This window comes from Scomber scombrus, chromosome 1, assembly GCF_963691925.1.
Source record: "Scomber scombrus chromosome 1, fScoSco1.1, whole genome shotgun sequence".
Lineage (NCBI taxonomy): Eukaryota > Metazoa > Chordata > Actinopteri > Scombriformes > Scombridae > Scomber > Scomber scombrus.
The window spans coordinates 18,651,414-18,671,199 of record NC_084970.1 but is presented as its reverse complement, the minus strand read 5'-3'; the positions used below and the strand labels follow the sequence as shown (position 1 = coordinate 18,671,199).

Below are 19,786 nucleotides of genomic sequence, written 5' to 3'. Positions count from 1 at the left end.
TCAACAGCCAGAGCATTAAATTCCTGAATTCACCCAAAACAAAACATTTACAATACTTGATAATGCACCAACTGTATATATCAAGCAACTTTCCTGTTTGACATACTGTATATATTGTAATTTATAAAAATACTTATGCAACCATATGATCAGAGTATTTTATTATGGAGCATTAAACATGTGCATATTGAATTTGAATGTGTCATGTCATAATCTATGTTAATGAATCTACAAACAGTCAAAACAGTAAAGCTCCAAAGACAATTTTCTGTGGATTTCACAAGATAAGAAGTCAATATGTTCGGTTTCTTGTTCTCTAATTATGTACAAACACTACAAACATTAAAAAATATATCAGACACATGAGATCAAATTTGCTTATCAAACATTACAAACAACCAGCAACACAAATTTAGAGACATATCATTTCAACATATTCATTTCAGAAATGTCAACTTCTCAAAAGTTGCAATAACGATTGTATTGATGATATGTTTTCCAAATATATATTTTTATATACAAGATTAAATCAGAAAATGTTCCAGATTATGTCCTGTATAATTCTCAAACTAATTCTCAGATTTACCCCCTACTCAGCTGACATTTACAGTCGTCTAATCGTCATGTTTCCAAACATCATAATAGACATAAAATATGTCAATTGTCAATAATCTATTTAATAACAAATTGGCTAACTTATTGAATTACTTTGGCATTAAATGAAGGTTACACATACAAACATACACAAATCTCATTCAAAAATTACTTCAACCTCTGTTTTTAAATAACCTAGGCTACCTATGTTTATTGTTACATTTTTTATTATCATTATTATTATTTTACAATTTTCTTATATTTGTGATATTATTATGTATGTAGGGGTAATCAAATAGATAATTTATTACTCAAGCTGCTTTCGTCTCTCTGCATATTCATTATTATTGTTATTTTTATGTCATTAATCATTTTTATTTTCAGTGATCTATCAGATTTTAACGAAAATATGTGTCATTCTCCTTTAACGGAGGCCCCGCCCACTCGTCCGTGCACATGCGCAGTGTAGTTCTGAGTCACATGAAAGCGTGATTTCCTGCTGCAGTACAGACTGGTGAGTTTCTATTCAGGCTTTTCAGGCTGTTTCTGTATCTGGTATCAGAAGGCAGCTGCACACAGTGTTCAAAGGGACACAAACATACCTCACAAAGACTTTAAACTGCACAGTGTGTCAGAAAAAACACGAGTCTGCGAGATTAAAGAGACGAAACTCGTCTTAAAGCTTCGTGCTTCAGGAAGCTTCCCATTCAGCTTCTGTGATGCGGCCTTTTGTGTTTGTTTCACAAACACTCCAACAGGACTCTTGTCGCTGGCCTAAAGTAGTCCAAACTATGCAGCTACAAACAAGTATGTTTGCCTTTACATGGCTGAAAATCTTATTCATACATTCATTCACAGTTTCTGATTTTATAAGCAGGTGTTTTCTATGGTGCAGACTATTCAGGAAGTACATTATATTTAAGCACTAAAGTGTTAATGTTTCCAGTATATCTGATGATGTTTTCATATTTAACATCCCTTTGTTTTCGGTGTATGCAGGCAGGCATACAACAAACCTTTAGGTCTGAATATCTGTAAAAGCAAGCTTAGAATAACTAAGCATATAACTAATGCTAAGCTAGTATTCATTTGTGAGCTGGCTTTTATTTTTGTCCACAGCTGAGATCTCCAGGAGTCTTTATGATCCTACAGCATGTCTGCCATGTTAAATGCAGAACTGATTAATTATCACTAAATGGAAAAATGATCTCAGCTCTCTTAATCACCCCTCAAATCTTTTGTATGGAGCAAACAGTCACATCAGGCTGTTTTTCTTGCTAGTTTAGCAGCTGAACGGTTTACAAATGCAGCACAGAGCACAGATGACTTTCATGCATAGAAGCAACGTTTAACAGTGTGATTTATGAGAAATAATTGATGAATGTGCTGGCATTAGCTACGTATATGCCATACATATTGCCATCAATCACTGACTCACTGCAGACTAATCAAGAAATGACCCAGAAATACGTCTTCCTGCCTGCTGTTGTCATCTAAATCATGTGCACATGAGCAGAGGATTAGTTCTGGATTAATTTGATCTTGACTGTAAATTATCTTTATGTCATGAGTTATGAGTTTTGCTTAAAAATGACATGAATTGTTTGAAATTATTTTCATCGTACCATGATGAGGTTAAATATGGCAAAGTGAAAAGTGCCAACACAACTGATCCACCTGAATACAGCTTCTGAAGAACATAGTGCTCCTGTATTAGACACACAATGGTAAACAAACACAAAGTCAGTCTCCAGTGTATATTTGAAATCAGTGCAGGGCAAAGAGATCAAATTAATCAATTAGTTAACTATTAAAGTAGTTGCCAACTATTTTGCAAAGCAATTAATAATTTGGATACATTCATTAAGAAAAAAATAGAAGATTGTCTGGTTACAGCTTCTCTAATGTGAATATTTTCTGATTTCTATGTTATTAAACTCAAGTTATGGCATTTTATAAACTAAACAATAGTAAGAAGGAAAAAATGTGTTTGTTGCAGCCCTACTCCAAAATCCCCTGAAACTGTTATAACCATGTATCTCTAAGTTTGGTGATTTATTAGATTTCCAGTAAAGTTCAGGATTAAGTGTCCCTTTGAGTACATTTTCAGAAGAAAAATAACCCATTAAAAACCCATTGGCTTTTCTGAAAAAATGACACATCTGTCTCAGCTCATTAACCTGACAATTTTGACAAATTTATTCTGGACAGCAATAAACCATGAGGATAACTTGGACTCTTGTGTGATCATCTCAAGGCTTTAAACTAATATTAAAATATTGATATATTTTGCCAGTGTTGAGCAAATTGAGTTATTTTTAAAGTCTTATTAGAGGAGATTGTGTTTGTAATGATGTAGAAAATCTCTTATTATTCCAAGTGGGTAATGCTCTGGCCTGGTGAAGTAATCGCCAATATTTACAGTCTGCCCTGACGCCCAAGGGCGCCACATCACAATGAGTCGACATTAGTAATTCAACACTGCTCATGCATACAGAGAGAAATGAGGGATTGCTGAGCCGGGCCTTGCTGTAATTCCCAGTGAAATGTACTGACTGCTAATTTTTTGTTCTTAAGATTGAATAAATTCTCTGCCAGAAAGCAGGTCACATAAACACTGAACAATGTTGTGGATTACATCAAAACAGAAACTGGGTGGTGCAGATTTTTTATGTTTATCAAGGTGCTTTTCTAACATGTGGCTCTGCTGCAGCAGGTGTGGAGGATGAGCCCCAGCAAGGCGACCAGGAAGAAAGTCGGCAGGCAGCAGCAGTTCAACAATGTGGTGGCGTTTGACCCCGAAACACTGACTGAGATCAAAGGTCTTTTTAGTAAAGTTAGAACTTATGTGAAACCATCCAATGTTGGATGGAACATCCCTGACCCAAATGTTGCTCTCAGACATCCTGGAAAGGAGCATAGTCGGCTGCAGTCCCTGAAGGTATCGCTGAACGCCGTGAAGAACCAGCTCAGTGACAAGAATGTCCAGGTCTGGCATCAGCACACCAACTCCACCAACCGCGCCGGGAAGGTCATCACTGCTGTCCGTTCTGCTGCCAACGCGGAGATCTGCACTCAGGCCTGGTGCAAGTTTTATGAGATCCTGGGAAGTTTTAATTTACTTCCAGAGGAGGCCCTTCATGATGGGGAGCTGAACACGGTGCACCTGTGTGAAGCTCCAGGAGCCTTTATAACCGCTCTAAACCACTACATTAAAACCAGCGAGTCCACGCGCTATTGCGACTGGAGCTGGGCTGCCAACACCCTCAACCCGTACCACGAGGCTAACGGGGGGAGCACAACCATCGCAGATGATCGGTTAATCGCTAACACGCTGCCCTGGTGGTTCTTTGGCTCAGATAACACGGGTAACATCATGCTCCAGAAGCATTTGTTGGAGCTGCAGGCGTTTGTGGCTAACATGCGTAGAGTTGATGTGGTGACGGCAGATGGTAGTTTCGACTGCCAGGAGAACCCTGATGAGCAGGAAGCCCTGGTAGCGTCACTGCATTACTGCGAGGTCACAGCTGCACTGTTGCTCCTCAGCCCCGGCGGCTCCTTTGTGCTGAAAATGTTCACTCTGTATGAACATTCCTCCATCTGTCTTCTCTACCTGCTGAACTGCTGCTTCCACTCTGTCAACGTCTTCAAACCTGCCACCAGCAAATCCGGGAACTCCGAAGTTTATGCCGTGTGTCTGAACTACAACAGCAAGGAGGCTGTGAGGCCTCTGCTCTCAAAGCTCATTCGTAATTACGGACCACTCATGGCTGACAGAGAGGCACTTTTCCCAGATTCTGTAATCCCACAGTCATTTGTAACACAGCACGAAGAGGTGTGCTCGTACTTCCACACACTTCAGGTGGAGACGATCACAGAAAACCTGCGACTATTTGAAGGGATGAGCACAGAGCAGAGGCAGCGGCTCGACCACATCAGGGATTGTACGGCTCAGGAATACCTGCAACGATTCCAGGTAAGATCTCTGCAGACCAGCAACTTGTCACATAATGTTTGCTATCTTCTCAAAACACATTTTAGATTGAGTGACACATCACACTCTTAAAATACATTTTTATAATTATTAATAATAATAAGAAATCTGGCCAGAAGACAGACTGCAGTACGTGAAGGTCAATGAAAAAACGAGAGCTTAACGGACCCAAGTACACAAATAGTGACCTTTTGCTGCCTTGTTACCTTTTTTAGCTTCAAGATAGATTTAAAACTTTGTCACAGTGCAGGTTCGTGCACTAGATGGACTAGATGGGCTGACCCCTTGGCTGAGTGGTTGGCGTAGTCATCATGGGAGATGGCAGTGCAAACCTGGTTTGGGAATGGGAACCCTCCTTCCCTTAAATACATTTTTTTAGTCTGACCACCACTCAAAAAACATAAATATATAGAAGGTATAACCAGCTTTTGTTTAGTTGCCTCATAAATCTCTTTAACAGGCAAATCTCTATCTCTTTATCTGCTCAGCACAATGAACACAATCTGTTATTTCTCCTTGGTGGAGTCAAGTTGAGTTGTAGATAAAAGTCATGAAAGTTTCTTTTGCACTTTTTGCAACTTTTGTCTTTAAGTCTAAAATCAAACTTGATCACGTTTCTCTGTTTTCAGGTGAGCTTCCTTTCACGGAGTCGATGGATATCTCGTAACACGGTGAGTCCTGCTTGTTGCAGCGTCTCAGCGGGGCGACCTCTGGGACCGAAAAAGCAAACAGTCTCCTTCAATGAGCGGAGGGAATTGCAGACCCTGAGCTGGAGGGAGCGCATTGAGAGAGGTTGCCATGCCGCCTGGATACAGAGACACTGCACTGAGATCAGCGGAGCAGGCTGCATGCTGGAAGGACCCTACGAAGACTGTCACATTGACTCCTGGTATGTAGTTGTCGGCGCTGCACTGCCTGCAGTCAGGAACTCTCCGTTCTGTGAAGGAGGATTGTTGAACCACTTGAATGAAGCTCTTGTGGACACAGCTGAAAGATCAGCAGTAGACTGGACTCGTGTGTCTCCCTGTGAGTCTTGCCATGTGGTCTGCACTGCTTCCATCTTGTCAGATGTGGCTGGTCTTTGCAATTTCACAATTGACAGTGAAGGCAACAAGAAGAAGAAGCAGTGTCTGGTGTTTGGCAGTCGCTCACTGTGGGATTCCTGTGAGAGCCAAATTGGGAATTTAGTGTTGACATTTTCTGGGGAGCTTTCATTACCTCAAAGAGGCTCCATCACACTGCACGACGGGGAGCTGCTGTACCAGCACGAGCTCTTGGGCTGCGTTGTGTTTTCCCTGCAGAGCCTGCACCCTGGGGATGTCCTCCTGCTGCCTGTGTTTTCAGCCCTCACTCGTGTCACTGCAGCAGTCGTCCTCTGCCTGCATGTGTGTTTTCGCACTGTCACGTTCAGGAGTCCGCCCCCTTCAGGTGCAGTCGGAGCAGTGCTCGTGTGTGTTGGCTTCTACCCTGAAGCGGCTACCCAAATACTCCCAGTCCTTACTGACATCCATAATTACATGGGTCAGCTTTTAGGAGGAGAAGAGGACACAGGTAAAAATCCATCTTCTGGATATGACAGACAGGTGTTACAATTCGTCCCCATGGAGGATTTGCTGACAGGAGGACTGATGGAGTTCTTGTGGACCATGAACTCTGAAATCATCCAACAGAAGCTGCATTTACTCATATAGGCATAGTGCAGATTAGTGAACTGTGACTGTGACAAACGTTATCCCCTCATTATTTTGCAGGCTTTATTCATATTGAATCAGCAGTGTGAATGAACTTAATGAAGTTAGAGTTAAAGTCACCAAATAAGTTTTATAAGTTGATATTGAGGCTAATGACGCTTTTGCAGCAGAGATTAAGTGCTACATATTACACTATGCTTTCAGTGCTTTTGAATTATTATGGCCTCTTCCCCTCCACTTGATAAGGTGGTGTTTTTGATTCAGTATGAAAGGGGTTCCTCTGTTACTTACTGTAAGAAATTAAAATTATTGAGTTTAGAAGGACGCAGTGGCAAAGGTTTAAAGTGGACACTGGAATTTTAAGTTAACACAAAGCTGGAAATTGTATTGAGTTTTGACCATTGGCCGTATATGAAATCTTAAAGCAAACGGAAAACAACAGGCAGTGTGGCAATAAAATATTTGAGTCAGGCCGATACATTGCCATGGCCAATATTATAATATTGCATCATACAATTTCAGCTTATTGCAGGTATATTTATCAGCATATATTGTATGTGCCAACCAATAACAAAGAAATGAGCTGTACTGACATGTCAAAGAAAGTAATGACAAATTTATTTTACCCAACTCAGTACAAATCTTGGCCACAATTAAAAATAAAATAACACATTTAGGGGATCCTAATGTAAAAAAAATGTTTTTAATGATAAATATGTTTGCTGATATGCTGTTATCAGACTTTTCTTCTTTACATTAAAGTTGCACTAATCAATATTTTTATATTAACAGTGGGTCAGGTGCCTTGTGTGTTTAAGGTGAAAGGACTTGCTCGTAGTGACAAATCAATCAAGAATTATCACCAAACTCTGCATTTCTCCTCTGCTCTTTGGGTCCTTTTGGTGTCTTTTAGCTCATTGTTTTGATTTTTCTGGTCCATGATCTTCCTGTTTTGGTTCTGTTTGGCTGCTCTCATCAATGTCCAACTGCAGAGAGAGAAAGTTAGCTAATAGCTGGTGAAAGTGGAACATGTAGCAGCTAGACAGCGAGATATTTCCCTCAGGAGTTGATGAAGAGCAAAACAGAATATCAGGCTTAAATTCATCAGAGGGACACAAACACGACTCCAAATTAAAGCTAATGTTGTTCCGTGTCTGCTGGTTGAGTAAATATGCAACTCTTTGCTAACACATTTACCATAACAGCTTCATAAGATGATGATATGTCAATTTTTTGTTTACAGTTTGTTCTGTTGTTCCCAAGTGGCCACTAGAAATAAAATGAGCATACCGCTTTAAATATCAATATTAGCCTAAAAAATCATGGATTTCAAACTCTAAACAAAACACTTAAGTTTTGGAAGATACCTTCTAATTGAGCTAAAATCTGTAATAAAAAAAGATGCCGTAATTAGTCAATTTATCGGACACATGTACCACATCTAGTTCATCCATCCTTTCATTCACTGTACCCACATATTCTTCATCAGGCTGACTGTGGCAGAGTTTACACCATCATGTGATAACCTTTACTGTAAATTAAGCTGGTCAGGTCTCAACTTCACCCTGTCATCGTTATAATTTCAGTTATAACACAAAGTTAACTATGCATCATAAACCACCACTGACAACCTGCAGGCAAGAACAATGTTGTCTGATGACACAAACTTGCAATGCAAGTGAAAATTAAATGTACTTTAAGCATTTGATCAACATAACTCATCTGTAACTAAGGGATTTTAGGGGATGTTGAATAAACAACAGTCCTCAGCAACAAACCTGTCAGTCACAGATGGTTTGTGTGAAACCCACATCAGATGACTTGAAATTCACCCTCGAGTGCTTGTTGTCTTTGGCAACTCTTTATTTTGTGCCCGGATGTTTCGGATCTTTTTGCCTTTTAGCCATCATGCAGCTTACAGGCAAGTTTCTCTCTTGTGGACAGTCTGGGCGCTCTTAAGTGTTTCATACTACATAAAGGATACAGCTGGGAAAATGGTAAGAAAGTACACATGTATATAGATATTGGTTTTTGGTTTTTAATATCAATGCCATGTAACTGAGGTGTTTATTTTCATATAAGAAATAAAAAGTACACTGATGAATAGCATGAAGTCTGCGTTTTCTGTTCCCTTAAACAGTTTAAATGTTTTTACCAACCAAAACCCTGTGATAATGAGTAAGTCCTCATATTAACTGAAGCTGTTGCACAAGCCTGATGTCTCCAAGTGATAAAATATTTTGAAACCGTAGAGAAATGAAATTACCTTTTCTAATACAAACACAATTTCCTGGGATCAAATTTAGGACTATTTATGAAACGGTTCATTTTAGATTGATGCTGTAATTGGATATTCAGAATACGAAGAGGAAGAAATATCATCAGACACCGTGAGAGAACCAAGTCAGTGAGGTAACGAAGCTCCTTACACAAACAAAACAGAGAGATGAATAAAAACCGGATTGAACTTTGCGATCCTCAGCACATCAGGAAAACATCCAACACTTCTCATTCAGGTGCACCGGAGAGGATATGTGTTGATTTAGTGCCATTTATAAGCAATTTGTAGATCTGTACCATTAAAGCAGCAACGTCAGGGGTTGAAAAATTAAGCCGATATGGAAGAGCCTGAAACAGCAGTGTATTTTTCTATAGCTCACCTGTTTAAATTTCATTACAGCTTACATCTATGCATAATTAAGGGTGTGGCTGCTTTGAGTGACAGGTGGTTCCATCATAGGTGGGTAACTAGCTGCCAGCTAGCTGTCTGCTAAGCATCACCCCAGCTAACTAGAGTCCATGTTTTGAGTCAATGAACTTGACTTCTCAGCTGTGTTTGTGGTGTCAGTGCCTTTTTTCCATGCAAATATCAGTCAAATAATATGACCTGCAGGTATTTAACTAGTAGGCATCGGTGTCTGCAGTCACCATACCTGGATTATTAGTTTAGATTCTTTGCTAGCTAACTAGCCAGCAAATGCTTTAGCCTTGGGGTAATCAATGGGTGACATCATGGTGGCTACGTCCACATTTTTTTTACAGCCTATGGTACCACTAGAGCAGGGGTGTCCAAACTTTTTTCACTGAGGGCCATATACGGCAAAATATACGAGGGGCTGGGCCACTTACTAGAGGTGAGGTATATAGCCTCACATCTATTGTATTAAAGTAAGAAAAATCCTTTAAAAGTTGGTCAAATTTGCTATATTGTTGAATATATTTACAGAAAAAAAAATCAGCCATCATCACAGCTTTCCATAAATGGATTTTTATTGATTTATTCAGAAAAAGGGTTGGTAGCTAATTCTCAGAACAGCAGCCTCAGATTTCTTCTTAGTCAGGATGGTGATCCCATTCACAGTACAGAGAAAGAACAATAAAGGGGAAAATGGGATGGGTACCAGGGTTTCCCACAGAAAATGTGTTAGTTAAGGTGGTGGGGAGCAGTGAGACGGAGGTTTTTGTTGACATTGTCAAAAATGTGATAATTCCAATTAGTTTATTACTGAGGTCGTACTAAGAGGTGGTGGTGTACTTGGGTGCATTATATTGAAAGGTGTTCCTAATATTTTGCCCTCCTCATGTATGTTGATGGAATGGACAAAATATTAAGAACACCATTCAATATAATGCATCCTAATACACCACAATCACTCAATAATGAACATAAAGCAGAATTTTCACCTTCTTGTTAAAAAATGTAGTATAAGCTTCATAAATGTAGAATTTATAGCAGAGCTGCTGTATTGGATTAAACTAGATTGCACAGGTTAGGCCAGTGAGTCTATCTTATATAGTTAACTTATTCTCTGAACTATATTTTATAGTAATTACAAGTTATATAGTATTATACAGTTAAGTAGTGATATTCAGCTTCAGTAGCATCACGTTTTTGTTGAATCTGCCTCACTCTCTCTCTTCAGGACTGCTGAATGAGAAAGCCTGAAACGTGTTGCTATAGTAACGTCACAGTTACCTGTCTGAGGATTAACGTTGTTAATGATGACATCACATGGCGCTGTTTGCATTAGTTTTTCTGAGCAGGTTCTGCCTCAGATGATGTAGATTTATGTTTTAACCAGCGGTCTGTGTTTGTTTCCTTAAACTTAATATCACTGTTAGCTTGTCTGTGTTATGCTAGCGGGAGGTACAGCGAGAGCTACAGGTGTGTTCAGGGTCGAAGTCAGACAGTCGGACATAGCGGTTCCGGCCAGTCGTCCTGCAGTAAACACCGCTGCAGACGTTGGTTGAACATTAATATACATCGCTGTAAATGTGTGCGGAAATATAAGTGTTGGATTTGCTGGAATCAATTAAATTGTGCACAATACCTGCAATCCCGCGCTGAAATTCAGGCCCTGATCATATATATATATTTATTTTTGTTTTTTATTTTTTATTTGTTTAAGACGTTAGTTAAGGCGGCAGGCGTGTGTTGCTAAGGCGGCCGCCTTAACTGTAAAGTGCTGTGGGAAACCCTGGGTACATTTCAAGCTTGTTATTTAAGTTATTATGCTTAATAACACACGGATACTGTGTAATATATTTTTAACTCACCTAAAACGGGAACGGCATTGCACTTAGTGGGAGCATTGATGCTGCGTTTTGGACTCAAGGATGGCTGGAAGGTCAGGAGTAAACTTGGTGGTTGAGATGCAAAGCAGTGCGGGCCATATTCTATTCTAATTATAAAATTTCCTGCGGGCCAATTAAAAATGGACTGCGGGCCGCAGTTGGCCCGCGGGCCGTAGTTTGGACACCCCTGCACTAGAGCATGGATGTATTACAAGAGTTAGATTGGGTGCTGCCACTCAGCCCGTCAGCTAATTTCTTCCCAGTGGCCAATCACGGTATTGCAGCGGAAAACCCCCCAGCAGCAAAAGAGTTTTCACCATTGAGCACGATTGTAAAAGAGATCTCTGTAAAACTGCTGACAGGACACCTTGACCTGCAAACACTTCAATTATGACTCTTTCTATTATGATTTTTTGATCCATATGTCCTTGCACTAGATTGACAAACATGTACAGTTTAGGTGGAGAGGGCAGAGCCACAGAAGGGAGGACACACAGGGGAAAAAAGGAGTGAGATTAAAGTTGAATGCAACTTTTTCACAGCAGACATTTTGACACAAACGGGGGCTTAACTAATACAATTATTGATGGATATATTGCATTTTAATAAACAGATCAGTGGTAACATTTATAACATTTATCAAGTTAGTGTAACTTGCTAATATTCAGCATGATAGCATTCAGTTCAAAGTGTAGTTGCAGCAGGATTTGGTCCTTTCATCCTCTGTTAGAGGAATCGAAATGTTGACCTGGTCATTCATCTGCTGGTGACAGAACCAAAGAACCAAATTCATCAAGATATTTTCTCAAAGTTTTGAAATGATAGTCAACAGACAGACTGACATTGAGTCAAACTAGAGCAGCTGTGAGAGTCACATTACACAATTACAGTGCACTTCATTTAAACCATTGTCTGCAAATTAGTAACTCCTATAATCATGTGAATTACAGCCACATATGCTACTATTTGCAATTTGCAGATTCATTGAAATAAATTGCCATTGAATACAAACAATGATTTCTATTGCAGTATATTAAGATCATTGCATGAAGGAGTGTCAGGTCATGGTGATGGTGATAAACACAGCTGTGTGTTTAAGTTCATGTTTGATTTACAAGAATCAAACTAATGGAAACAACATGAGCTCATGCAGACATTAAAACAGAGTGTCAACTGACAAGACTTGCCATTTGGAATATTTGAGTGTTTGTGGAGAATTTATATGTTCATGTTTATGTGTGAGAATTAAAATGCATTATAAGATTAACTATTTTTTGGGTTCTAACAGTTTTTTTAAACAGATATTGTGTTTAGCAATATTGTTGATAAACAACGTGCCATCACAGCCTGATGTTTGCTATTATATTTAAATATTTAGTGTTAATAATTCAGCTTGACCCTCTATTGAACCTTCATTTAAGTGTCTTCAATAGTATTATCACATCCTGTGTAACTGATGATGGGATAACTGTAGTAACTGTTAGATTTCATGCCACTGTGTACGAATCATTCATGTTACTCAACCAGGCTTCCACAGCAGTCATATCTCAGCCACTTGACTTTGTGTAATATTCAGATGGCAGATGGTGGATATTTTGATGGATTTTTGGGTTTCTACTGTAATGGTGAAATACAGTGCCTGCGGGCACAGCTGAGTAATTTAACTTTGATTTACCAGGATTCATGAGGATCTGTTAAAAATCAGAGGAAGCTGGAGTTTATGGAGGCATCATGTTGTAACACATCATCCAAACAGCATCTCCTGCAGCATGTCTTCACACTGTTTATGAACAACTGACCAGATGCTTGGAACAGGTTAAAATGGAAATCACTTCAATTGGGTTAGAGGGTTAGTGTTAGAAGATAAGGCTAACCCTAACGGCACAGACAATACTACTGACACCGAAATGAGTAAAAAGTCACATAAACCAAAAATGAAAGCAAATAAAAATCCATGTAAACCGATACAAATTCAGTCATTATGTGGCCCAATATCTTAATTTAAACTATATTGAAGTGATGAGAGTTTGTGTACGAACTTTTGTGTAATTAATGCAATTATCAATAGTCAGTAATAATTCTCTAACATGGTGCACCTGTTCTTTGACAGGAGGTATACGTCTTGGTTCTAAGGCAACACTTGTTTTTTATGTAAAAATACTGAAACAGCAGAGCAGAATATAAACATGACACAGTCATAACATTTTTATTTACCTGCTAATTACTCGGCAGGTCAAACCATGAATCTAATCATTGCAGTTAGATTTTTGTCTCTTGTGTTCAGCTCATTATTTCCTCCCTGATATAGGTTAATATAACTGTATCTTAGGAAACTCACCCACAAGATTACTCATAGAGGTTTTTTTAAAATTTGTCAGTATAATATCTCCGGAGTCTCTGCTCCTGTGGCATTATGGATTGCAGTTGAAAACTGGATCACAAATCAGCAGGACATATTCCCCTAATCTCTGTCTGTCTCCAGAGACACCAACACCTACACAAACAACATCACACAGATGTGCAAATGAAATGAGAAGAGAAGGCATTAATTAGTTATTTTATACACTATGTAATCACAAAATGTCAGTGCAAAGATAGTGACGTATGAGAAAAAGGAAGTGTGTGTGTGCGTGTGTGTGTGTGTGTATGTGTGTGTGCAGGGTCAAGGCATTGAGTTGTATTGTGCAACAGAAATGTAATCCCCTCTCACCTCTCTGGTCACTGCTCTGTCCTTTCCAAATATGGACACACACACACACACACACACGCACGCAAGCACGCACACACGCACGCACGCACGCACGCACGCACACACACACACACACCCACACACACACACACACACACCCACACACACACACACAGTCCAATCTCTTAAAGTAATTATTCACCAACAACCCTTAATTACTCCCGTGTCCATCATTTTATGTATGTTAGCTAGAGGTTTAAATGTCATAATACAGACAAACTAAAATGATCATGACTACAAGTATATGAGGTGGAGACATGTTTCCAAGCCTGTCTGGTTCTTTTGAAACAGAGGGAAACAAAGGCTTTGATGAAGCTGTTTAGATGGTTAATATGATGAAAAGGAAAGGAATAATGATTCAGGGGGATGAAACATTGTTATATTGTCAGTAAAAACAACCAAATTGCTTTAATTCTTGGCAATAGCAGCATCTTGGCTCAAAATGACAGTTATGTTGACTCTTTTTTGATCTGTGAGTGCAGCTATTTTACATAGTGACTGTTCACTTTTGTCTGCAGAGAGGCAATGTAAAACTTACAGAATACAACAAAAACCAGGCAGCTGGTGTAAACCTGTGAGGAGGGGAGTGTTTCCCGCATAGTAGGACGTATTATTCAGGAGACTGCAGCTCAGTCCGTCAGTTGTCTTCCTCTGATCTTATTTTTCAGTGAAGCTGTCTTGTTAGTCTTGCTTTGTAACTGCAGTCTGTAAGAAGGAATAGTTCAACATTTTAGGAAGTACACTTCTTTGTGTTCTTGCCAAGGCTTGTAGCTGAAGCCAGGGCTGAAGTGCAATGTAACTGAGTGCTGCTAGATTATTGCTCCAATGGACTCCCATTCAAATAGAGTTAACTTCTCTGTAGAAATACTGAGACAATCATTATTTTTGATGCATCATTCTGGTCTCAATCGTTAAATTCTGGCCTTCCAATAAGTGTGCTGATGGTAATTTTGGAAATGATTGCTCCCTTAATGAGATTTGAAAGTAGCTGTGATACCCATGTATTAGATTTGGGTTAAATGTAATGTTGCTCCCAAACACTGGGGGGTTCATGGTAAAGGCTCGGCTGGGCACAGGTTATTTATGTTTATGCTAGTGATCACAGGTGGATTTTGTTACCTTTGGCCTTGAACAGCCAGGCAAGACTACATGTGGTGTTGGTTATCAGGATGCCGAAATCCACAATCACTGACAGTTATCATTAAATTAAACTTAAATTGTGGAGTTGTTATTCTTCTTTGTACTACATTGTAAATTTCTCAAAGCACTGTGTTCCCGCACGTGCTCAGTGGCGTATGCTGTACGAGGAACAGCTCTCCTGAGACGCAAATTCTTATTGGGGATATGAGTTTTTGGAGACGTTTCCAAACAAAGTACTGTAACCGTTGCCTTGCCAGTGGACAACAACAGAGGTCTACAGCACAGTGGAATAAGGTATATCGGACTTTGAATCACACACAGTACTTGCATTAGAAAAATACAGAATATCGCCAACCAAATCCTTTTGGGTACATACCTAATATTAAAAATATTAAAAATATTAAAAAATGTTGCTGAATTTGAATAATTTTAAGAATAATCTTCTCTGCTGTGTCTCTTACCTCCTGAGGGCATACATCTGGAACAATACTAACTCTGATTTCATTTTAAAGGAGTGGCGTGTGTTCACAAACTGTAATAATCTGTGTTTATTGACAGAACATGAACTCAATCCTAAATTTTACCTTTATGACATCATCAGGTTCGTTCGAGGTTGATAATTACCTAAAATACTTCAGGAATCAGGAGAGACAAGTGAATAAATCAAATATTGTTTATTGTACAGATGATTTTGGTTATTGTCAAAAATCTTTGGTGTTTAGACTCTACAGGGAGATTTTGTAATTGAGTGAAATTAGTCCTGATCAGCAGCAAGATAAATCCCCCCATGGAGTCCTGACACTGATGGTGGTGGTGGCTGAATGAACAGGCTGCTGAGGTTGATGAAGTGATGAATCTGCAAAGACTGGGTGGTGATGGGGAGGTGGTGGGGCACACATAACAGCAGCATGAAAGCACGAAAGACAAAGAGAGAGACAACCATACAGAAATGTCTATAGACAGCCACAAACTGATAGGCTGACAATGGAGGTGTGTCGCCGTACTATTGGATAGATGTGACCAGCGGATGTGAAAAGCTGATAGCTCAGTGGATAATGACAGCAAAGGGAATTATGAGTGAGCATGCGTGAGTGATGTGAAAAGGCATGATGGTTTGAGAAATATAACTACAGGCTTGTGCATGCAAAGATTGTCTTCCTGACTGAATTTTCACTAAAATTTTTCACTGAAAATTGATGACAGCCTCAGCTGAAATTTGTGTTTAGTGCTAATTAATAATCAACATGACAGACCAGCATGAACATTGTACCTGCTTAACAACCTAACATTGTCATTGTGAGCATGTTAACATTTAGATCAAAGCACCATTATGCTAAATCACAGCCTCACAGAGCTGCTAGCATGGCTGTAGACTCTCAGTATTTTTATTAAAGACTTGCATAGCACTACATAGAATTAACTAATTTACACAATGACAGCTATTATAGTATCACAATGGAAAATGACAATGAAATATAAAGGACAAATACACGTCAAGGTTTGGATGACTCTGGAGCGATGGAGCGTTAGTCCTCATACAGGATGAATGTTGAGGATGACAGTTATTTTTCAGCTCCAACTCGATGAGGAACAGAGTAGAAATAAACACATCGCTAAGCAATCACAGCGAACACCTGCTCCTTGTCACAGCAACACTGCAGCGATGCAAACGAGTCTCTCCCTCTCTCTCATCCTGCACCTGTTGTCTGACAACTAACCCTCGCTGTCAGTTTCACAGACGAAAGATGGATCATCTGAGCAGAGAGAGAGGAGCTCAATCTCTGAATTAGAAAAAGAGATATGAGGCGTGTCACATCTGGCAGGGTGAACACAAACAATACTTTTACAGTATAAATGGGGATATAAACAATTTCCAAAAGCCAGGTTTTAATTTGTGTTAACAGCACTGGAGAGGGGGCTGGGGAAGCCTCTGACATCCTGCAGAGGCTAAGGGCTTTTAAAATTTACTGCCTCTGAACTCTGCTGAACAGTTACTGATAGTGCACGAAGCTCAGCTTTTTTCTGCTGTATTAGTGGAAATGGAAATCACTTACAAGACCACAGATAAGAAACAATAGCGCTGTGAGGATATAATCCAACGAAACAGTGATGGGTTGACTTTGAATCATCTCCACATGAGATGTAACCATTCCTGCATATAAACTAAAAGACTGCTGCAGATAATGTTTGAAATGATGAATGTATACTGTACCGTATATTTTTATATTAATCCTTGAGACTTGAGAAGATGGGAAATCTGTGGGAGGAAGGAATGAATGAATCCAACTTTGATTTGTGTTAAAGGGATGGTTTTACTACTAGAGGCTCAACCACAAGGCTGTAGATACAGCTTAGGTGTCTGTAGGGAAAAATTAAAAACTCACGGAAGTAGAAAAGAGGAATTTGGGGGTCATAAATCTGCGATTGTGGCATGCCATTTCCCTTCATAAACAACAACAACCAATTAACCTCTGACACCTGGCCAGAATTGGAGTGTCAATCTTTGTCGATTCTTGGAAATATTGCAGTTTAGTTCCTGTTCTAATGGCTGGTTTAATGGATTGAGTATGTAAATCATGTTGGATAGTCGCAGATTTATTGCGGGTTATTGTGTTTGTCTTCTTAAAATGCTAATCAGTTAAACTCTCTTTGCAGGCACTCCTGCTTTTGAGTCATCTGTGGGGAGAGGAACCAGCAGGAAAGGCAGGTCATGAACTGGGACACACAACCTGTTTCATGTCAGATGGGACATTTAAAGTGGCATGCATTTCTGTTTAACATCTGGTTCAGTCATCTAAATGTGTGATTCTAAGGGTTGTTAATTACAACTCTAAAATAAATTTGATATTATCACATAGTTCCTCAAGAGCCTTTTGTACTGATGCTTTCGAAAACCCTGCATTTGGCATTAATGAACCTACTGTAAACACTAACCTAAAGGGGATTTATAGGACTTGCGAACAATTTTAACATTAGCACAGTCTATATATTTCCTGGCTATTGTTTTCGGAACTCAAATTTGGTAATTATATTTCATATTCAATTTATTCATTTTATTTCCAGTTTCTGTGCATTTGTGTCCATCTGACAAGGATCTGATTGGTCGAATTTCCCACACTGCTTCAAAACTCACAGCTGGGTCACACCACAATAACAATCATGTATTTCATTTTAATATTTGTTTATAATTACATTTTATGAACATAACAGATTTACATGAGTTGCAGAAGTGTGAAATATACATTTTGAACTGTTTACTTTAAATGTATGCAGACCATTTTCCCATGTACCAGTCACAGCCCAATCAAACGTTTGTGAAAATAGTATTTAAAAAAATGATGGACATTTTATGACTGCATCATTTTGCTGACTCAGGTATTGTACCAATTCCATGATTTCTGATACGATCATATATAACATCTCTAACAAAAAAGGTTGACACAACACTATATATACAATGTATATTCTCTGAAATCACTGATGCCAAAAACATGTGCCACACTCAGCAACATATCTAGTGTTAAGTAATTTATTAAGCAATAGTCATAGGTTTGAATTAATGGTCATAGTGAGTTACTTTGTACTGAAGAACCCTGAATCCTCTGCTAAAAGGCAGGTACTCTATTTTTTTTAGCTATAGAGACTCCTTTATTTATTTAAGTACACAAATAACCTAAAACTGTATTGAGTTTCATGGTAAAGTGCAAAAGACAAGCATACTGTGCTAAGATCACAAACTGACGTAGACACAGTAACTCCACTTCTTGTAATAGGCTATAATATTATAGAGTTGATGGGGGTTACAGGTTGCCTGTGCCTTCATTTCAAACATTTCCACAGCTCAGTTTAATCCAGTTAAAAGAGATACACAGAGTCCACTTTAGTGAAGCCAGACTGGCTGAAACATATCCTGAGTCTGACACAAACTGTGACTGTTGAGCCTAAAGCTTGCCTCACGCATATATAAACGATTCTGGTCTTCAGTGTTTGATACATTATTTGATTTCTTACACTACTACAACCATCCCCACTGCTACCCATATATGACGTGCCATCCAAACCCTTGGAAAGCACAGCCTGAAATGGAGATATATAATTGCCTTTACAACACTTTCAGCAAGACTAAGAAGGCGATTAATATCTTGGAAATCTCCAAAAGCACCGTCATTTTCAATCAGGTTGAATGATGATGATGATGGTGATGCTTTTTCTAAGCTCGGAAAAAAATAAAATCCTCTGTTAAAGGAGCCACCTGAGGTTTCTTCAAATTATGGAGACCATTTATTGACTATTTCAGTAACCTTTCAACCATTCTTCCAGACTAAGAATCAAATCTCTGGCCAGTTTACTACAAGTATAATCTGTCCTTCCTAACTTGCTGGTGCCTCTATAGCCTCTCAGTCCATCCCATTTTCTCCATGAAATAATGTTTAACTCCCTGATGAGTCCCTTCACCCCCTCTTCTCTCTCTTTTTTCTATTATTGTATGTGGATGATTGGTTTTGGTTTTTTGTTTATTATTTATTTTTCCTATTTTCCACGTTTTCTTTCTTTTAAAATGTCTTGTTGTGATATAGTTACAGTAATATGGTGATATGTAAATTACTATATTGTCCCACTTTCACCAATAAAAAAACTAAACAAAACCGGCCTATTTGGTCCATATTTCCTCAGTACTCTGGGTCAAACACTATCTACTGCATAAGAACTAATGTAGAAATTTAAAATGAAAGTGATGTGATGCAAAAACAAGAAGCCGTTTTTGTGTGTGGCAGGATGGACATGTACAGAGACATATTCGATTCACTTGCAGTTTTTTGTCACTCAAAATCTCAGGTTGGATACTGGAGTAATATAGGGAACATATTTGATTAGAAGAAGATTCAATAGAAAAAGGTAAAACTGAATAATTAAAATTCATATTTTGTAGAATCTTTACAGTCTTTAATCACTAAAATTATATACTGTAATGCCCACATTGTTAGACAGATGTTTAGGACAATAAAACCTATGAAACAGCAAAGCATCAGCTTTTTTAGATGT

General features: G+C 38.9%; 2 protein-coding genes across 3 annotated transcripts in view; both read left to right on the top strand.

Moving 5' to 3' along the window:
* got2b (glutamic-oxaloacetic transaminase 2b, mitochondrial) overlaps positions 1-19,786 on the top strand; it is a 67,315-nt gene that overhangs the window by 8,120 nt on the left and 39,409 nt on the right. The gene's annotated exons all lie outside the window — the stretch shown is intronic.
* On the top strand, positions 1,194-8,385 carry cmtr2 (cap methyltransferase 2). Of its 2 annotated transcripts, none has more exons than XM_062414924.1 (3): positions 1,194-1,401; positions 3,311-4,570; positions 5,218-8,385. In XM_062414924.1, exons 2-3 carry the CDS (start codon positions 3,320-3,322, stop codon positions 6,277-6,279), a joined length of 2,313 nt encoding a protein of 770 aa, XP_062270908.1. In that variant the 5' UTR covers positions 1,194-1,401; positions 3,311-3,319; the 3' UTR covers positions 6,280-8,385. The 2 variants fall into 2 exon arrangements, with proteins under 2 accessions (XP_062270908.1, XP_062270937.1); XM_062414953.1 differs by having other exon boundaries at positions 3,308-4,570.